This window comes from Tiliqua scincoides, chromosome 1 (assembly GCF_035046505.1).
Source record: "Tiliqua scincoides isolate rTilSci1 chromosome 1, rTilSci1.hap2, whole genome shotgun sequence".
In the NCBI taxonomy this organism is placed as follows: Eukaryota; Metazoa; Chordata; class Lepidosauria; order Squamata; family Scincidae; genus Tiliqua; species Tiliqua scincoides.
The window spans coordinates 102915780-102932767 of NC_089821.1; the positions used below are offsets into that span (position 1 = coordinate 102915780).

At 43.9% G+C, this 16988-nt stretch overlaps 1 protein-coding gene across 1 annotated transcript in view; it reads right to left on the bottom strand.

The window, feature by feature from the left end:
- Positions 1 to 16988, bottom strand: part of LOC136657724 (sodium channel protein type 1 subunit alpha) — a 65880-nt gene that overhangs the window by 30918 nt on the left and 17974 nt on the right. The window contains exons 7-14 of the mRNA XM_066634679.1: positions 16197 to 16260; positions 12685 to 12826; positions 11708 to 11914; positions 9941 to 10240; positions 7097 to 7477; positions 5138 to 5270; positions 2079 to 2317; positions 574 to 747 (exon numbers count right to left, since the gene is read on the bottom strand). Of these exons, the coding sequence (XP_066490776.1) occupies positions 574 to 747; positions 2079 to 2317; positions 5138 to 5270; positions 7097 to 7477; positions 9941 to 10240; positions 11708 to 11914; positions 12685 to 12826; positions 16197 to 16260 (1640 nt within the window). The remainder of the gene's footprint in view (positions 1 to 573; positions 748 to 2078; positions 2318 to 5137; positions 5271 to 7096; positions 7478 to 9940; positions 10241 to 11707; positions 11915 to 12684; positions 12827 to 16196; positions 16261 to 16988) is intronic.

A 16988-nucleotide genomic window follows, 5' to 3' on the forward strand; every position in this document is an offset into this window, starting at 1 on the left:
GGTTCTGGTGTTATGTGAGAGTGTAAAGAGCATCTCCCTATCCACTCTGTCCATCCCCTGCATAATGGATGTACTCTTACTTGAAATGTACACATAGATAGCCTTGCATATACTGGATCATATCCAAAGGCTTCCACAAAGTGTTGCTTTCTTGTTGGAAGTGCTTTCCATTCATGGAAGGCACATGGCATTCATGCAAGGCCCCTTTGCATGAGTGGAAGGGTGTGAACAGAAGTGGCTCCTTCCAGGAACAGGAAGTACTGCACAACATCTTAGAATACAAGCCATCCTTGTATTGCTCTCCACTTGCTTTTTCAGTCACAACTAGCTTTTGCAGGATTGTGCCTTAAATATTTGAAGTTGTCAGGCAAAGATAGCCACACATAAATAATTTGTTTAAAGTTAGATTGTTAGAATTCTTAGCATAAAAGATAAAAAGGTTTATTAAACACTGAAATTGATAGAATACAGGTTCATCATAATGAGCTTATTTTATTATCCTGAAAATACAAAGCACTGAATTTATTTTTATATTTGTAAAATGCAATCTTCAGTTGACTGAGTCATATTTACCAATCTGAAAGACCGGAGAACTGACAGTCCTTCCACATCTGAAAGGCCAAGCTCAATCAAACTAAGGGTTACAATAATGCCATCAAAAATATTCCAGCCTTCTTGGAAGTAATAATATGGATCCATGGCTACTAGTTTGAGGACCATCTCTCCTGTGAAGATTCCAGTGAAAACCTGAATGTGAAATGTAAATGTTTCCATTTCAATTCCAAAAGCTGAAAATTGCAGTTTGCAGGTGCAGATTTTCATTCTCAAGATACACATAGCTGATGTAAACGCAGTGTAAAAACTTTTATTTCCAACGTTTTGTTGAAGTATTCATTGGTTCATTATTGGATTTGATTCAGGTTTTCTTTATAAAGTGACATTGGCACTGGAAGTAGCACTTAAGCAGCTTATATGTGGCACTTACATATGACACCCAGGGCGCAATCCTAACCAACTTTCCAGAAGCAAGGTAAGGGCAATGCAGCTCCGATGCAAGGGAACAAACAATCCCTTACCTTGAGGAGGCCTCCATGACTGCCACCCAACTGCAGGATGCAGCACATGGCCCACTGGCACAGCTATGTCAGTGCTAGAAAGTTGGCTAGGAGTTGATTAGGGCCTCAGTTACATGAATGTTTTCCCCAACATTTTTAATCCAAAGTGACTGCAAAAATCAGCCAAGATCAAATCTTATTTTTCTTTCCAAAGGGCAAGACCAGCTTGGAGGAAGTGATTTTTATAATAGGCCACAAGGAGAAGAGATAAGTGCCCCCTTCCCTCAAACAAACTTCTAATCCAAATTGCAGTTCCTCAAATAAAACAGTCATGTGACTAGCTTGGATACTTCGTTGCTTCTAGCTTTGTCTGTCCCAGCTGCCCCTCCCATCAGATTCATCCTCAGTGCTTCTTCTTCCACTTCTACCCCTTCTGTCTCTCAAGTTTTGCCCTTTCAAGAAACTCCTCTTAGAGCGCAATCCAAACCTGCACTGGAGCAGGCAAGCCAGGAGGCTTGCGCTGCATCCAATGCAGGTTCGTTGGCAGCAGTGGCTCAGCCAGAGGTAAGGGGAAACTCTTCCCCTTGGGCCCCAAGGGACTTGGGCCAGCATAAGGCGCACTTTGGATTGTGCCCTTAGTTAGTTTTATCATTATAGTCTGGCCCACACAGGCTCTAAGCATAGGGTCCATGTAAAGTTTTAATCCCAGCCACGCTGCTAATTACTCCTCTCAGAATCTGTCCACAAACCTTTTCAAATCCAGATAGTTCATTATGCTGTTACATGGAGTAGGAACAACAAAGTAAGCATCTTAATTTTTGGCAGATAAACACAAAGTTATGCAAGGAAAAAAAATGGCAGCTCCATCCAATATGAGTTAGCAGACATGCCTATCTGAGAGATCAACAATACCACAGTTACTTAAAAAAACAACAAAAACCCTGAAACTTTTCACCTTTAAAATTCAAGCGTGCCTTCAAAACAAGCAATGTTTAAAGGTGCAAATATCATTGACAGACTCACCAGATTTCCAACAACAAGCACGTTGTTGAAATCTTCAGACATGGGGTAATGCTCCATTGCCATAAAGAGTGTATTTAAAACAATGCAAATAGTAATAGCAAGATCAACAAATGGATCCATCACAATTATGTTAACAATATGCTTTACTTTCAACCAGCATGGACAGCAGTCCCAGATCAAGAAAATGTTTGCAAATTTGTACCAACAAGGTGGGCATTTTTGTCGGGATTCTTCAAGTTCTGTTAAAGAAAAAAAAAAAGACCAGTGACTATTCCCAATTCGGAAAACATCAGCTCAAGCATAGCTAAGACAAAACAACAAAACTGAATCTACTGATTCTGCTTCCTCTGGTCCTGAGTCCATGGACAAAGAAATAAAAGGAAAGACAGAAAGGCAAGTCACACAGGATCTCAGAAAAGTGGCCTATCAATATGAAAAGCATAAAACGGAGGTCAAGGGCTGACAATATACATAAAGCACTACTGATGAGCCCATCATGCATCTCTTCATGCCTTCAAGGAATGAAGTCCTGTAAGAGGTAAAGCACATTGCAACACTATTTGGACAATCTCATGCACACTGGGGGCTCATTTGGAAGGAGGAACTCCCTAAACTCCATTGGAAGCTCACTCTTTTGCACTTTAAAAGACGATACCAGCACCTTGAATTATGCTCATGTTGTCACATCTTGCTGTTGTTACAGCAGGATTGAGAATGGTTGGAGAGACAGGCAGCTCAATAGCAGAGCCCCTAACTTGCATGTAAAAGGTCCCAGGTTCAATCCTTTGCATTTCCAGGTAAGATTAAGGAAGACCTGTCAGTAACCTTGGAGAACTACTGCAAGCCCACATAGACAATACGGAGCCAGATGAACCAATAGTATAGCCGTAAAATAAGGCAGCCTCCCATGTTCAATGTTTTCTTCCAACAGACTCACCTTTTTATTAAAAAAAGAAAAGAAAAAGAAGGTGTGTGGAAAGACACATCGCTTGCTATCAACTTCGTTGTATGTGCACTATCCAGTCTTGCACTTGGCATGCTTGACTATCATGATATTTGACAATGGTTACTAATCAAAATGGAGATGAGACCTTACATGCAATTGTCAGGCACTTAAATAACCAGCAATCTGTTTTCTCCCATTTGGCTTAATAATACCTTACTTCTTCACAATGCTTTTAATGACTTTAATTATTAATGCATGGAATTTGCTGTCACAAGATCCAGTGATGGCCATTAGCCCAGTTCTACCAATGGCTACTTGTCTGAATGGCTATGTGATACCTCCATGTTCAAGGCAGTATGCCACTGAACAGTAGTTGCTAGGGAGAAACAATAAGGCAGGGCTATTAAGTCATTTTTGCCCAACATCGCATATATGCAGCAGGGATCAAATGTGTACACCTGTGGGCTGGGCAAAAATGGGTTAAATCTTTGCTTGTGCTCCTTCTGGAGGCATCTGGTTAGCCACTGTAGGAAGCTGTAAGATGCTGAGCAGGATGAGCCTTTGTCTGATATAGCAAAGGATGTTTTTATCTTCTGTCATGAGCTATTGCAGTGCAAGTCACTATTCTGTAGTCTACTGCGGATCAAACTAGATGTGATGTCTAGTTTAAAAATATTGTAGCATGGGCAGGAGACCAATCCAGATTGGGACCATAATGGGAGAAGGAGAAGGAGAAGGGGGGGGGAACCCACACCTATTGGTCATCTTCATTCAGAACATCCTCCTTGACAGGTGCTATTTACATTTTACATAGCAGACATATCAGTTAAGTGAATAAAGTCATGTCTAGACTGGGTCTAAAACTCGCAAGAGTTGTATGGCAACTTGGTAAGTTTTCCCACCAGAAGTTCTTGACTCAACTCACAAATTAATAATAGATTCCCTTACTGTCAAGGGATTTCTACAATTTTGTTTTTCCTTCTGAAGCCAGAAGATCATCTTGAGTGGATCTGACCAGGTTTTTGGCTTCAGAATCTTCTTCATGATACATAATTGTTATCAGAACTGGTTGGCAACCTTCAGTCTTGAAAGACTGTGGTATAAGCCTACAGCACCCAGTATTCCCAGGCGGTCTCCCATCCAAGTACTAATCAGGCCTGACCCTGCTTAGCTTCTGAGATCAGACGAGACTGGGCATGTACAGGGTATGGGCCAAAGTGAAGTGGCACCCAATGCTGCATCCAGATTTTCTGCCCCCTCCCTTTTGGGAGTTGCACACAACAGCATGTGCACACCTCATGCCCCTCCACAACATCACAATATCCTCCTCCCCTGCTCAACTTTTTCAAAACAGGCTAAGTAGGAGGAGTCTGGAAGCAAAAGTGGTAACTTTTCCGCTTCCAGGTTCCTTCCACTTATCCTATTGTGAAGAAGGCAGGAAGAAGACAATACAGAGGAATTGGCAGTAAGGGAGAAGAGTTACACGTGATCCCCTTCCTGGCCACTCTTCTGATTCCCTGTGATAGAAAGAAGACCACAGCAGCCCCCCATGTCTTCTCCTCCAGTGCCAGTACGGATGGAAGCCTGTTACCATCTCAATCAGAACAGTGGGTCAGGTGATATAGCTGGGTGGGCAGTGGTCCAAGAGAGGCAGCAGGCAGACAGAGAGTGTCTGCTATTTTAAAATCTGCAGCATGGTTTTCAAATGTCAAGGTGCTATACTAATTGATCTAAAAATGCTAGTTTCATCATTTAAGAATGTCCAGTGTATCCTACCACAGCCTCTTGCCTTGCCCTAATACATCGATTTTCAACCTTTTTCATCTCACGGCACACTGACAAGGTACTAAAATTGTCAAGGCACACCATCAGGTTTTTGATAACTGCCAAGGCACACTATGCTGCCAGTGGGGGCCTTATATCCCTATTGGCCCTACTAATAAATGACCTTTCCTCAAATTCCTGTGGCACACCTGTGGACCACTTGAGGCACACCAGTGTGCCACGGCACAGTGGTTGAAAATGGCTGCCCTAATATTCCACAGAGCTATCTTCATTACATAATATTTTGGAAGACCTGAATTTTTTTTTTAAGTAACCTCTCACTATATACCTTCCATGGTGTTTGTGATTATGCTAGCTATACTCATTGCTCTCTCCCTTAGAGTAGGATCTTCCAAAAAATCCATAGATACATGAAAAGAACTTGATCTTCTTTTTTTCATTTCAGTCTCTGTAGTGGTGGCCTGCAAAAAGATACAGCAAAAGATCAGATAGTTATGAATAGAAGTACTTGAATATAGTAGCTTATATGAAGAATGTCTAAATCTGAAGACACGCATGCGTCATGCTTTTGATTATGCTTCATTATTCATGCCAAACTCCTGTTATTAACCATAATATTAACCTGTTTTTTTAAAATCTCCTGGAGTATTTGTAGGCAACATGCTGTCCTCATCTCAATAACTTCTCATTTTTAATCTTCCCTGATGGCCCGCAGGAAAAACTGCTTCAGTTTTGTTTCAATTGCCTTGCTTATCCTCATTAGCATTGCAAAATCCCACTTACCCACACTGTTCACCCTGCACACTTGATTTCAGTGGGATTTATTTCCAAGTGAAGGTGTGCAGGACTGCAGCCTTGGAGAACATGCTAGACTTTGCCAAATGTGGATTTTCCCCCTACACTTGTGATGTATGCTCAGTTCTGTAAACATCCTCTTACTCTTCTCTTTAAAGAGTACCATGTGTGGGAGAAGAAATGAATTGGAATTAATCGGTCATCATCTGTAACCCTAAAGTCATTTTTACCGCTGAGCATTTGGCTATACTCCTAAATCCCAAATACAATTTTGAACGATGTGGACAAAAAAAATGATGTGTCACTGGCTCATCACCTGCATGTAAGATGGACAAACTTTCCATTCAAACTTAATGAAAAGTTTAATAAATAATTGGCACAGCTAGAGGTGTAACTTACTGCTACAGTGCCCGGACCAGTGACATCACAACTTGATATGACATTGTGATATTACTTCTGTGTTCTCCCTGGAGGATGGGGCACTGGTGGCTTTGCTGCCCCATTCCTTCTCCTGTGGAGGCTCCTTTGAAGGGGGAAGCAGCCAGTCCCTACTCCAGGGAGAACCTGGAAGTGACGGTCTTGTGCTACTTGCAGTACAAAGCAGCCACTTCTGGGTTCTCCCCGGAGCAGGGAGCACTCACTGTGGTGGCTTCGCATTCCCATTTTTTCTCCTGTTGAGGCTTCCCTTTGAAGGGGTCATGAAGCCACCAGTGCCTCCTCCAGAACTAGGATGGAGCCTGAGGGGGAGTCATTTGCCCCTCCCTTGGCACAGCGCCTGGGGCAGATACCCTTCAGGCTCTATCCTAGTTATGCTGCACAGATAGGTTTCATTATTTTTAAATAAACAGCTGTCTTTGTGAATGCATCTGTGTGTACTTACGTTTGGGTGTACCTAAGTATGATATCTCGGTTGAATATGGTATTTATTTTGTTAGTCAAAGATATAAGTTGAAAGGTGAATGAAAGTGCTAAGTACATAAAGTGAAATTTCAGAGTGATTCTGCCAAAGATTAGGGAGCTGGAACTTCCAGCCACGTTGTTTTTAATGTTGCAGTGACGTTCACAAGACAGGATGTGATCAAATTTATGTACAACCAAGGCAGTGTCAGAATCCAAATTGTATCACAGCTTGTAACCTTCCCCAGCCCCAGTTTGATTATTGAGTAAGATATAATTTTATTGCACTTGGACAGGTGACATTCTTTAGCAGCCAGTTAAAATAAGATCTAGCAAGGTTTTCTGAGTACAAAACACACAAAGCAATATATTATGCACATTCTCCAGGTATTCACTCTTTTCGCTGTTTTGTTTTGCTTAACATTGCAAATGCTTAACATTGGTTTTGTTAGTATAAAAAAAGGTATTACAAGATGCAGGAGCATTCACAGCTTGACCAACCAAGGATCATTCCCAAGGGATTCCATTCTGTAGACACACTGGCTGGTGCATTAAGAAAAGGCCACCATGCCTGAACTGTTTAAAACTTCCTTACATTGTCATCAGTAGCTGGTTTATCTATTATCACCTCTGGCAGAAGCTGTCCAACAGGCGATGTAGGGTCAGATGGTCCACCAACCAAGGAAACCACCCCATTGCAATCCACAGTGCTGTGCATCTTCCCATTCACTGGAAACACTGCCAGCATCCTGGATGACCTACTGGCCTGACTAATGTTACTGTTGCGCCGTTCACCATGTCTGCGCGGCACAAAAAGGGAATCTCTTCTGCTATCATTATCTTCAAAAGTGCTGTGTTCATCATCAGCAAAGTCATTCTCTGATCCTATATCCTTTGCTCTACCTCTGAAGCTGAAAAGGCTTGTTCTGCTGTTGCGCCTTGGGGAAAACAGGGAGCCGCGCATGCTTAGCAAAGACTGTGGGAAGATACAAGAGAATAAAACCATTAGCTAAAATCTTTCTGGAGAGCAGAGACAGGTAAACAAGTCCTACAAAATTTTCCTTACTCATCCTTTTTACACTTTGTGTTTCTTTTTTAATTGAAAATCTGCTGTATGCAAAGAGGCGGTTCATGGATTAACAATACCATAGCCCATCATACTGGGAGATTACAGCAGCTACTGAGAGCCAGAAAGAATATTCCAAAACTCACATTAAGAACAGATAAAGCAACTACAAACCCCAAGTTCATGAAACTAAAACCTTTGGTTGCCAAGATGCCTTTGAATCTCTGTGCCCTAAACTAGGTGGCCTAAACAAGTGACTCTCTCTCCACCACAACTCCCCAGCTACAATAGGGGATAGCAATACAGTTGGCCCTCCTTATCTGTGGGTTTGGCACCCATGGATTTGTCTTGACGTGGGTGCCACTCTATGGAGGGCCTCAAGGACCCTCCAGAAGGGTCTTCTGGTTGCATTCAGGAGGTGTTCTGAGGCACAGGGTGGCCACACACAGCTTTCTGCACCTCGGAACACCTTCCAAATACCAAAGGAAGACTCTTCTGGTAAGGTCTGGGAGGTTCTTGAAGCCCTCCTCACAGATTTGATTATTCATGGAAATCAGTATCCACAGGGACTCCAGGAACTGATCCCCTGTGGATACCAAGGACCTACTGTGCTTATCTTATGGGGTTGTTGTAAGGACAGCATCAAGGAGATACACGAAGCGCTTTGCACTCTCAAAAAGCACGATACACATGTTAAGTATCATTTAGCAGTAGGTCAACCAACTCTCCCTTTTTCTGCCTTTTCACCAAGGTATGGAGAGGGGAAGGTGATGGAAACATCCTGAACAGTCCAACTTCGATTAAACAAAGTTTATTAAAGCTGGATGAGAGAGGCTCCTGAAGTTCTCTGTGACAAGCTGGCTTGAGCACAGTACGCCAGTGCTTTTCAAACTGCCCTGGCATTCACTCTGCATCTGGACCCAATACATCATCCTGGTGGTTACCCATTAAGCCCTACATGACTTTGGAAGTGGACATCTGAAGGACTGTCTCCACTTGCATGACCATGTGAGTGCACTGCAATCAGAGGTCCCACTCTGTGTCTCTTGCCTGTCAAGGCATGGTTGGCAAGTATGTGGGATAAGGCTTTCTTGCATTACTCAGGTTGTGAGGCCTGTAAGGCATGGCTGGCCCCTTTGCTGCTGGTTTTTAACAAACAAGACATTCCTCTTTGGTTTGGCCTTCTCTGAGCTGGATCACTGTCTCTTTCTTTCTTATTTGTTGTAGTTAAGTGTTCACTTCATTGCCTTTAATGCTTCATTGTTTTTTAATAGTATGCTTTTGTTGTTATTTGTAAGCCACCCAGATGGCTCCTTTAATGGGGCTAAAAGGCAGCAAATAAATGTTTAAATTAATAAATAAGAAGAGTTTCAAACTTACTGCATCCAAATACTTTCATTCAATCACTGCCCTGCCCCCACTCAATTCCTTTTCCTCATCTTGAGTCTAAGTTTATCTGCCTGCAACACAAGGTATCCCCAAGATGCTGGCCTAATCTTCTGGTTCATTATGTCCTGCAACAGTAGCTGTTATTCCTTAAGTAGACACACTAAGAAGCCCTAGAATCAGACCATAATATGCACATGGCACTCTACTAAGAACGACTATAAAACCAGTGTTTTCAGAAAGTATTTTTGACATTTCAGTAGAGTTTTGATATACAGTTTAAGGCTTTTTGGCCAGTATTGCTACTGTTGCAATTAAAATTCTCCGGGATTAAAGACCACGGTCTAGTAAAAATGTGAACATCTAACATTTTGCCCACCAAAGATGTGAGCAAAATGTTAGGCTTTCGCTTTTATACTAGACTGCGGCCTTTAATCCCAGACAATTTTCATTGCAACTATGGAGTTCTGTGATGCATTTATTTCTAGTAATAAAATAAATTTTATAGAATTTCTTTCCAGCTTTGTAGACAGAAAATGTTCTCCTGAACCTTTAGGTGCTCAAAGTTTTCAGTCTCTGGAACCCTTTACGCTCCTAAAACAGAGTCTTGTGGAGCCCCATTTCTGCACGCACAGAGCCTCCGAGAGCCCCAGAATACTGTTGCACAGCATTGAGCCCAATGCTGAATATTGGAAAAAAGCCAAAGCAGGAGGTGAATGAAGAAGGTAAGCCATGAACAGGTGAGGCGGGAGAGATGGATGACTACACTGGGCAGGGGGCAGATGGTGGCCATTTATGTGTGCCCCTGGAGCCCCTGTAGGGGTTCTCAGGGTGCCCCAGGGCTCCTAGGAACACATTTTGAGAAACATATTCTAGATAGTATTAATGAGCAAGAGTCTTTAAAAGATAGTTATCCCAGATAAAGTCATAGCACAGCAAACTTTGTAACAGACAATAATCCAGTTTCACAACTCTGTAACAGGATACCTGATGGGGAGAAGAGTGTTTCCGTTCGAGTGTTAGCCTATTCCCTTCAATGGAGAATCGGCAACCTTTTCTCCTGATGCTATCTTCTGATTCCGATCTGTGAAATTCATCTTCATCTTTCTCTTCTCCTCCAGACTGCTCTTTCTGTTTTCTTTTCTTCCTTCTGTTTCTCCTTTCTTTAGCACTCTTTGAACTCAACTTGGATGCCTCAGAGGAACTTTCAGAAACGCCCCCTATTCCACTTCCTGCACTGGGATCTTTCGATTCAGCCGACGCTGTTGCTGCTGCTGTCGCCGCTGCCTGCCGTACAGTGTTAGTTGTTCATTTTACTGAGCTCAGGGAAATTACAGTATTCTTAACTTAAACACTAGGCAGTCTATTCAACGCTAAAACTGAGTGTTAGGAGAGTTAGGACAGAGAAAAGAAAATAATTCTTTACCCAGTGTGTAATTAGTCTGTGGAACTCCTTGCCACAGGAAGTAGTGATGGCATCTTGCCCAGATGCCTTTAAGAGGGGATTGGACAAATTTCTGGAGGAAAAGTCCATCATGGGTTACAAGTCATGGGTTAAAAGCTCCTGGTTTTAGAGCTAGGCTACCTCAAAGTGCCAGACGCAGGGGAGGGCACCAGGACGCAGGCTGTGTCTTGTTGTCTTGTGTGGTCCCTGAGGCATTTGGTGGGCCACTGTGAGATACAGGAAGCTGGACTAGATGGGCCTTTGGCCTGATCCAGCAGGGCTCCTCTTACGTTCTTATGACACATCTGTAAGAAATGTTCTTGGGTGATGCCATCTTGTTTTCCGTTTGCTTACCAGACCCTGGAACTTGCCCCATGCCTAGATGTAATCATATCAATACATACCCTGAAAGCCAGTTTCAAAGGGACAGCTTGTACAAAGGGAATTGTACAATTTGTCTCGTGATATGCCAAGCACCAAAAGGCTCCTAAAACAATAATTCCTGTATGGACTTTCTTTAAGATTAGAATTATAAAGATTAATTAAGGGTGCAATCCTATTTTGCGCTGGAGCAGGCAAACCAAGAGACTTGAACTGTATCCAGCACAGGATAGGTGCCCAAAGTGGCTCAGCCAGAAGTAAAGGGAAACTCTTCTCCTTACATCCGGGTAAGCCACTGCAACCCCTATGGCTTTCCTTGGACTTGCGCCACCTCCTGAGGTGGCACAAGTCCAAGGAGAGCGAAGCGGCTTGAAGCTGCTCCACGCTGTTAGGGGAATGGGGTTGGGATCTGGCATAACTGCCAGAACCCCGAACCAGAAGCCCCGAACCAGTAGTGTGAAAGCTGCACCACTGTTGTGCACTTTGGGGGCACTGGCACAAATGGCCAGAGACCCTGTGTGCATGATAACGGCTCCCAGACACCCCACTGGAGCAGGTAGATCAGTGGTGGGGGGCAATTTGACTAAGGATGGGCAGTTCAGGGTGGGGAGTGGGTCAGACAGGGGGATGATCTTGGTGGCAGCAGCTCATGCCAAGATCCTAAACCCTTTCCCAGCCCTGAACAGCCCCCTGAATATCTTCAGACTTATGTCAGCAAAATAGCTGGTATAGGTCCAAGGAGACCCACATAAGGGCCTACATAAAGGGCCTTGTCTATCAAGGTCTACATAAAAGTAAGTTTTACTTACCTCTCCTGGGCCATCTAGTCACACACACACACCCTCCAGCATGCACTTCACCAGTGGCATCATGTACTATAGGCTAGCAAGGGATAGGATTCAGCCCTTAATTTCCCATCAAAAATATACCTGAGCTGCTTCTTGTTGTTTTTTCAGCTGTTCCAGCATCTGCTGAAACTCTGCTTCCTTCTGCTCGGCTTCTTCCATGGTGGCTTGATTCTGTTCATCGTAGGCCATGGCAACCACAGCCAAGATCAAGTTGATCAGGTAGAAAGAGCCCAAGAAAATCACCAGAACAAAAAAGATCATGTACGTTTTACCAGCAGCACGTAGAGTCTAGAAGAAACAACAGTATATATTTTAAAGGTAATATATGCGCAGCACATCTGTGACTATGATAAGCACTTATATAAACGCTCTAGTTACTTACAGCCCAATCTTGAGCTGCCCGGAGCAGGGTTGCAGCAGTGGCAAAAATGGCTGCTGCAGCACCCAACACTTCCTAGGCAGCCGCTTCCACTGCCTCCTTGGGGAAGGGGACTTTTGTCCCCTTCCCCCAATAAGGAAAGTAGTCCCATAATGGGGCTACTAAATTCTGTTGCAGCTCTGGAGAATCACAGAATCTGGCACAGATTCAGAGTCCCGTGTCAGGCTGCGAGGCCCGACATGGGGCTCAGGATCTGATGGAGCTGAGCTCTGCCAGTCCCGCCCCTCCCTCCCCACCATGCCTCCTCCCTGCCCTATCCCCACCTCCCCCCACCCCAGAATGCCTCCTCTCTGCCTCCCCCCACGCCTCCACTCACCAGTCTGCCGCCTGGCAGTCTGGGCGAACCACCAGGCTGCAGATCGCCGGCCTCCCACTGGTGCTGACCCAGCGCGGGCTCACGTTGTGCTTGGCTGGGACTAACCCTTGGCTTGGCTAGTGCTAGACTAACCCTTGACTAACTAGTGCTTGGCTGGGACTAACCCTTGGAAACAAGCTTTGTGGCAAGTATGTGATGGTGCACACCGGTGGTAAGTTGGCGCACTAAGCTCAGGATTGGGCTGTTATACAGTTTTTCTGTTGTTACTAGAATATTTTTGCTACACAAATTATTTTCCCTCACCAGTTGATAAAGATTTTCCCAGAAGTCCTGAGTCATCAGACGAAAGAGAGACAAGAAGGCCCAGCTAAATGTATCAAAACTTGTATAGCCGTAGTTTGGATTTCTACCAGCTTTAATACATATATATCCTTCTGGACATTGACTAAAAAAAAGAGAAACACAATTGTCAGACTGAAAAAATGCCATTAAGTAATCCTACTGAAAATGCTTTCTAAAGGGTGAGTGTCTTTATGAACTGTAGCTGAGTGGGCAGTGGAATTTCAGATCCAATTTCCTTTCATAGGTGACTTTGTCCAACTTCCTTTTCTTTGGTTCCTATGCATGCATGCCCCCCTCTCTGCTTTCTTTAATCCCTTAGGATCCCCACCACTGACTGTCTTCATCTTCATCCTTACTTTAAGCCAGGGGTGTCCAAAGTTTTTGGCAGGAGGGCCACATCAGCTTTCTGACACTAAAACAAATTAATTTACATAAGTTTACATAAGTGAATATATTAAAGATGAACTTATATGAATCAATGAAGGTCTAGCAATAGCTCAGGCTGGCCTTTTCTTTGCCTCCACTACTGCATCACAGACATGAAAAAGCAAGCAGTGGAGGGAGCCCTCATCCCACAGCTCACGTGAGAGGTCAAACAGTCGCCCTCACACTGAGAGCAGTTGCATCGGGCCAGTGCAGGCTCCAACAAATCTCTGGAGGGCCAGAGGCTCATTGGAGACTGGGAGTTCCCTGAGGGCCGCATTGAGAGGCCCCAGGGCTGGGGTTTGGGCACCCCTGCTTTAAGCCATTCCCTTCTCCTCATCTCTAGTATTCAGGTGTCATCATCTCTGCAGCCACATCAACAAAAGTAACAGTTCTACTTATCAGATCCTTTTGTACCTTTCCTCAGATGTGTTGGTTGTTAAGCAAAGTTGCACCCTGGTGTAACACCTGTCACACTGCTGGAGGCTGCTTTATGGCAGTTGCAAAACAACCTCCACAAGCACGTGCTGATGGGCTGCCAGTGGGGAGACTGGAGTGCTTTCCTGCATGTTGGCGGATGGCCGAAGATCTGCCAGAGCAGGTAAAGCCACGCAGAGAGTGGAATGAGGGAGAAGGAGGATGGAGGGAGAGTGGAACAGGTGGGGTGGGGGTGGTAGGTAGAATAGGATGGTAACAGGAGCAGGGAGGCCCAGGCCCAGGGAGGGGTGGATGAAGTGGCACATTCACAGACTCCTATGACTGTGAAGTGGCACATTCCTGACTCCTTTCCCAGGCCTGATCCACCTTCCCGAGTCAACATGGACTTCCACCAGCTATAAAGCTGGCGCAGGTGCATGTTGACCCACCAGCATGCAGAGGCTTACCCTTGGGCAAAGGAAGAAATGTTCCCTTACCCCAAGGAGGCTTCCCAAGGCCAAAACTTGCCCTCAAGATGTAGCAGAGTTGCATCAGCATTGCTGCATTGACACAAGGGGCATTTTATGGTGGATTGGACTAGAACAGATCCAACTTGTTGCTGAGGCTGTGTAATAACTGCTGATGAAACAAAGCAGTGCTGATGCTCCATGGCATCCCGACCTATCCCTGATGGTGCAGTTGGGAGCTATCGCTGCCACCGGCACTGAAGATGTAGGGGTTGGCTTGGCCAGATGGACTCTTTGATGAGAGTGGGCCCTTCCTCAACCTGGCCAGTCTCTGATTCCACCCATTACAAAGGAACTGCGTTTTTCCTAAAGTTGAGGAAACCAGTCCTGTTCCTCTATATACTTTCAAGTGGTAAAGGGAATTTGGGATGGACTCTTTTCCAGGTGAAAAGTTGCAGCTCCACAAACAAACCGCTCCAAAAACCTCTCAGCTTTCTGATGCTACCCATCATGATCAACATGTTTTGACAGGAGGAAAGAGGCAGACAGAGGCAAACAGACCCACAGAGATGAAAACCATTACTGTAGGGCATGAGTGCCCAAACCCCGACCCGGGGGCCATTTGTGGCCCTCAGGGACCCCCAATCTAGCCTGTGGGAAGCCCCCCCCCAGTCTCCAATGAACCTCTGGCCCTCCGAAGACTTGCTGGAGCCCATGCTGGCCTGACACAACTGCTCTCAACATGAGAGCAACTGTTTGACCTCTCACATGAGCTGCAGGTTGAGGACTCCCTCCATTGCTTACTGTTTAATGTCTGTGATGCACCAGCAGAAGTGAAGGAAAGGCCGGCCTTGCTTTGTGCAAGGCCTTTTATAAACCTTGAGCTATTGTGAGACTTTCATTCATTCATTCAAGTTCCACCCCTAATATATTCATTTATGTAAATTTGAGTAAATTTATTCACATTTGAAATGTAAATTAATTTTTTTTCCTGACACAGTATCTGAGAGATGATGTGGTCCTCCTGCCAAAAAGTAGGGACACCCCTGTGGTAGGGGATTAGTTTTTTTACATTGGCCATTTCTGACAGAGGCTAAGAATGAAGGAATACTGTATTTTCACATTTCATAGTAATTGTGCTCTTATTGCTTTAAATTTTATTATAGATACATACATTTATAGAAGTATACAAATAATGCTTCTTTTTTTCCAGTGCCAGGAAAGGCAGTTTGTATTAAAATCTAGTATGGTTTTCTAGAGGCAATATTAAACTCAAATTGCTCAGAACTAACAATCTGATATGATTCAGCTGTGGGACAACTAGAGATCTCTGATTTTGCAACTTAAGTATCATTCTCAATTTGACAAATAGGACAGAGACATCCTGCCCTGTTCCACGTGTTCTCAGAATTACCCACAATTCACATAGTAATGTGTATGCTTCCTAAGCACACAATTGTCTCTTATAAGAATTATAAGTATTCCATTCTTGATCAAACCAAAGGTCCTTCCCATCCTGCATCCTGAGTCCAAGAATGCAAGTAGATGCCTCTGGGAAGCTCACAAGCAAAACACAAAGCCTTCTATGCCTGGAATATTGTGATGCGTATCAGGGTAGCACGTAAAGAGGCATTTCTGCTTTTGGATTCTGAGGAAGGTTTCAACACTGTCATAGGAGGCAAGGTGACCCTGTTGGTAGTTGCTAAAGCACATCTCGATGCAAGACCAGTCAATCCATGAGGCCAACTGAAGCAGAGAGAAATGGAGTAGAAGAGGAAGTGTGGAGAACATCTGTGACACTCTTCCTCTCCCACTCCATTCCCACCACTGTCCTAGCCTTCACACTTCATTTTCCACTCTCACTGCCCCCCCTTCCCAGTCCACGGAATGGGAGGAATAGAGACTGGCACATCACCAGGTAAAGGGCAACATTTGGAACACTGCCTCCGGTGCCAGGAGGTTTTGGGCTTTCCCTGGCATTAGCTCAAAAGCTTGGGCTATAAATCTTTAGTTTGTTTTTCAGCTACTAGTAATTGGTAATTTAACCTGTACATTATTATGTGCCTCTGAGTTACTGTGAGGCAGATGTACACAAAAATATCGCTATATCTGTTCCTGTTCTGTACTAATTTTTTTAAAAAGCTTTACGTTGGAAAATGTTCTTACCCCGCATCTGAACTATTGCCACAAAGCAAAGCATCATTTTGTCCTTCCAAAAAGTAAAAATTACCTGTGTGAAAAATTATTTTTAGAAGTTAGAAGAAAATAAGTCATTACTCTTAACTAAAACAGCATTTTAGCTGAGTGAGTCAGTTTCTACAAACTTTTCAGTAACAGTTCTATTGCACTTCGTATTTGTTATACATGCTCTAATTTTTAAGTGTGCAATTCATACATGTAACAATCTACCATGGGGCTTACTCCTAGGTAAGTGAGCCTATGGTTGCATTCTAAGGGCCCAATCCTATTCCAGCACAAGTGTAGCTGCAATGCAATCCTGAGGTAAGGGAACAAATGTTCCCATACCTTGAGGAGCCCTCTGTGACTGCCTCCCCAACACAGGATGCAGTGCACGTCACATTGGCACAGCTGCTCTGGCACTAGAAAATTGGATAGGATTGGGCCCTAAGAGATTTATTTGATGGATGTTTTATAATTGATTTATATGTGTTCTACTTAAGTAGAGAATCAGATCTGATCTGATCTACTCAGATCATGGATAGATTGTTTTATAATTTCATTGTTGCAATTAATTAAGGCAGCAATCCTATGCATATTTACCTGGAAGTAAGACCCATTAAACTCAGTCGGGCTTACTTCTGAGTATTCATGCATAGGAGTGTGCTGCACATCAGTTATCTGGTGAATTGGAAATGTGTAGCAAGAAGAAAAAAATAAACCTGGAAAACCAATAATAATTATAATGCTTTTCAACAAATTCACAAAGTGAATAATAAA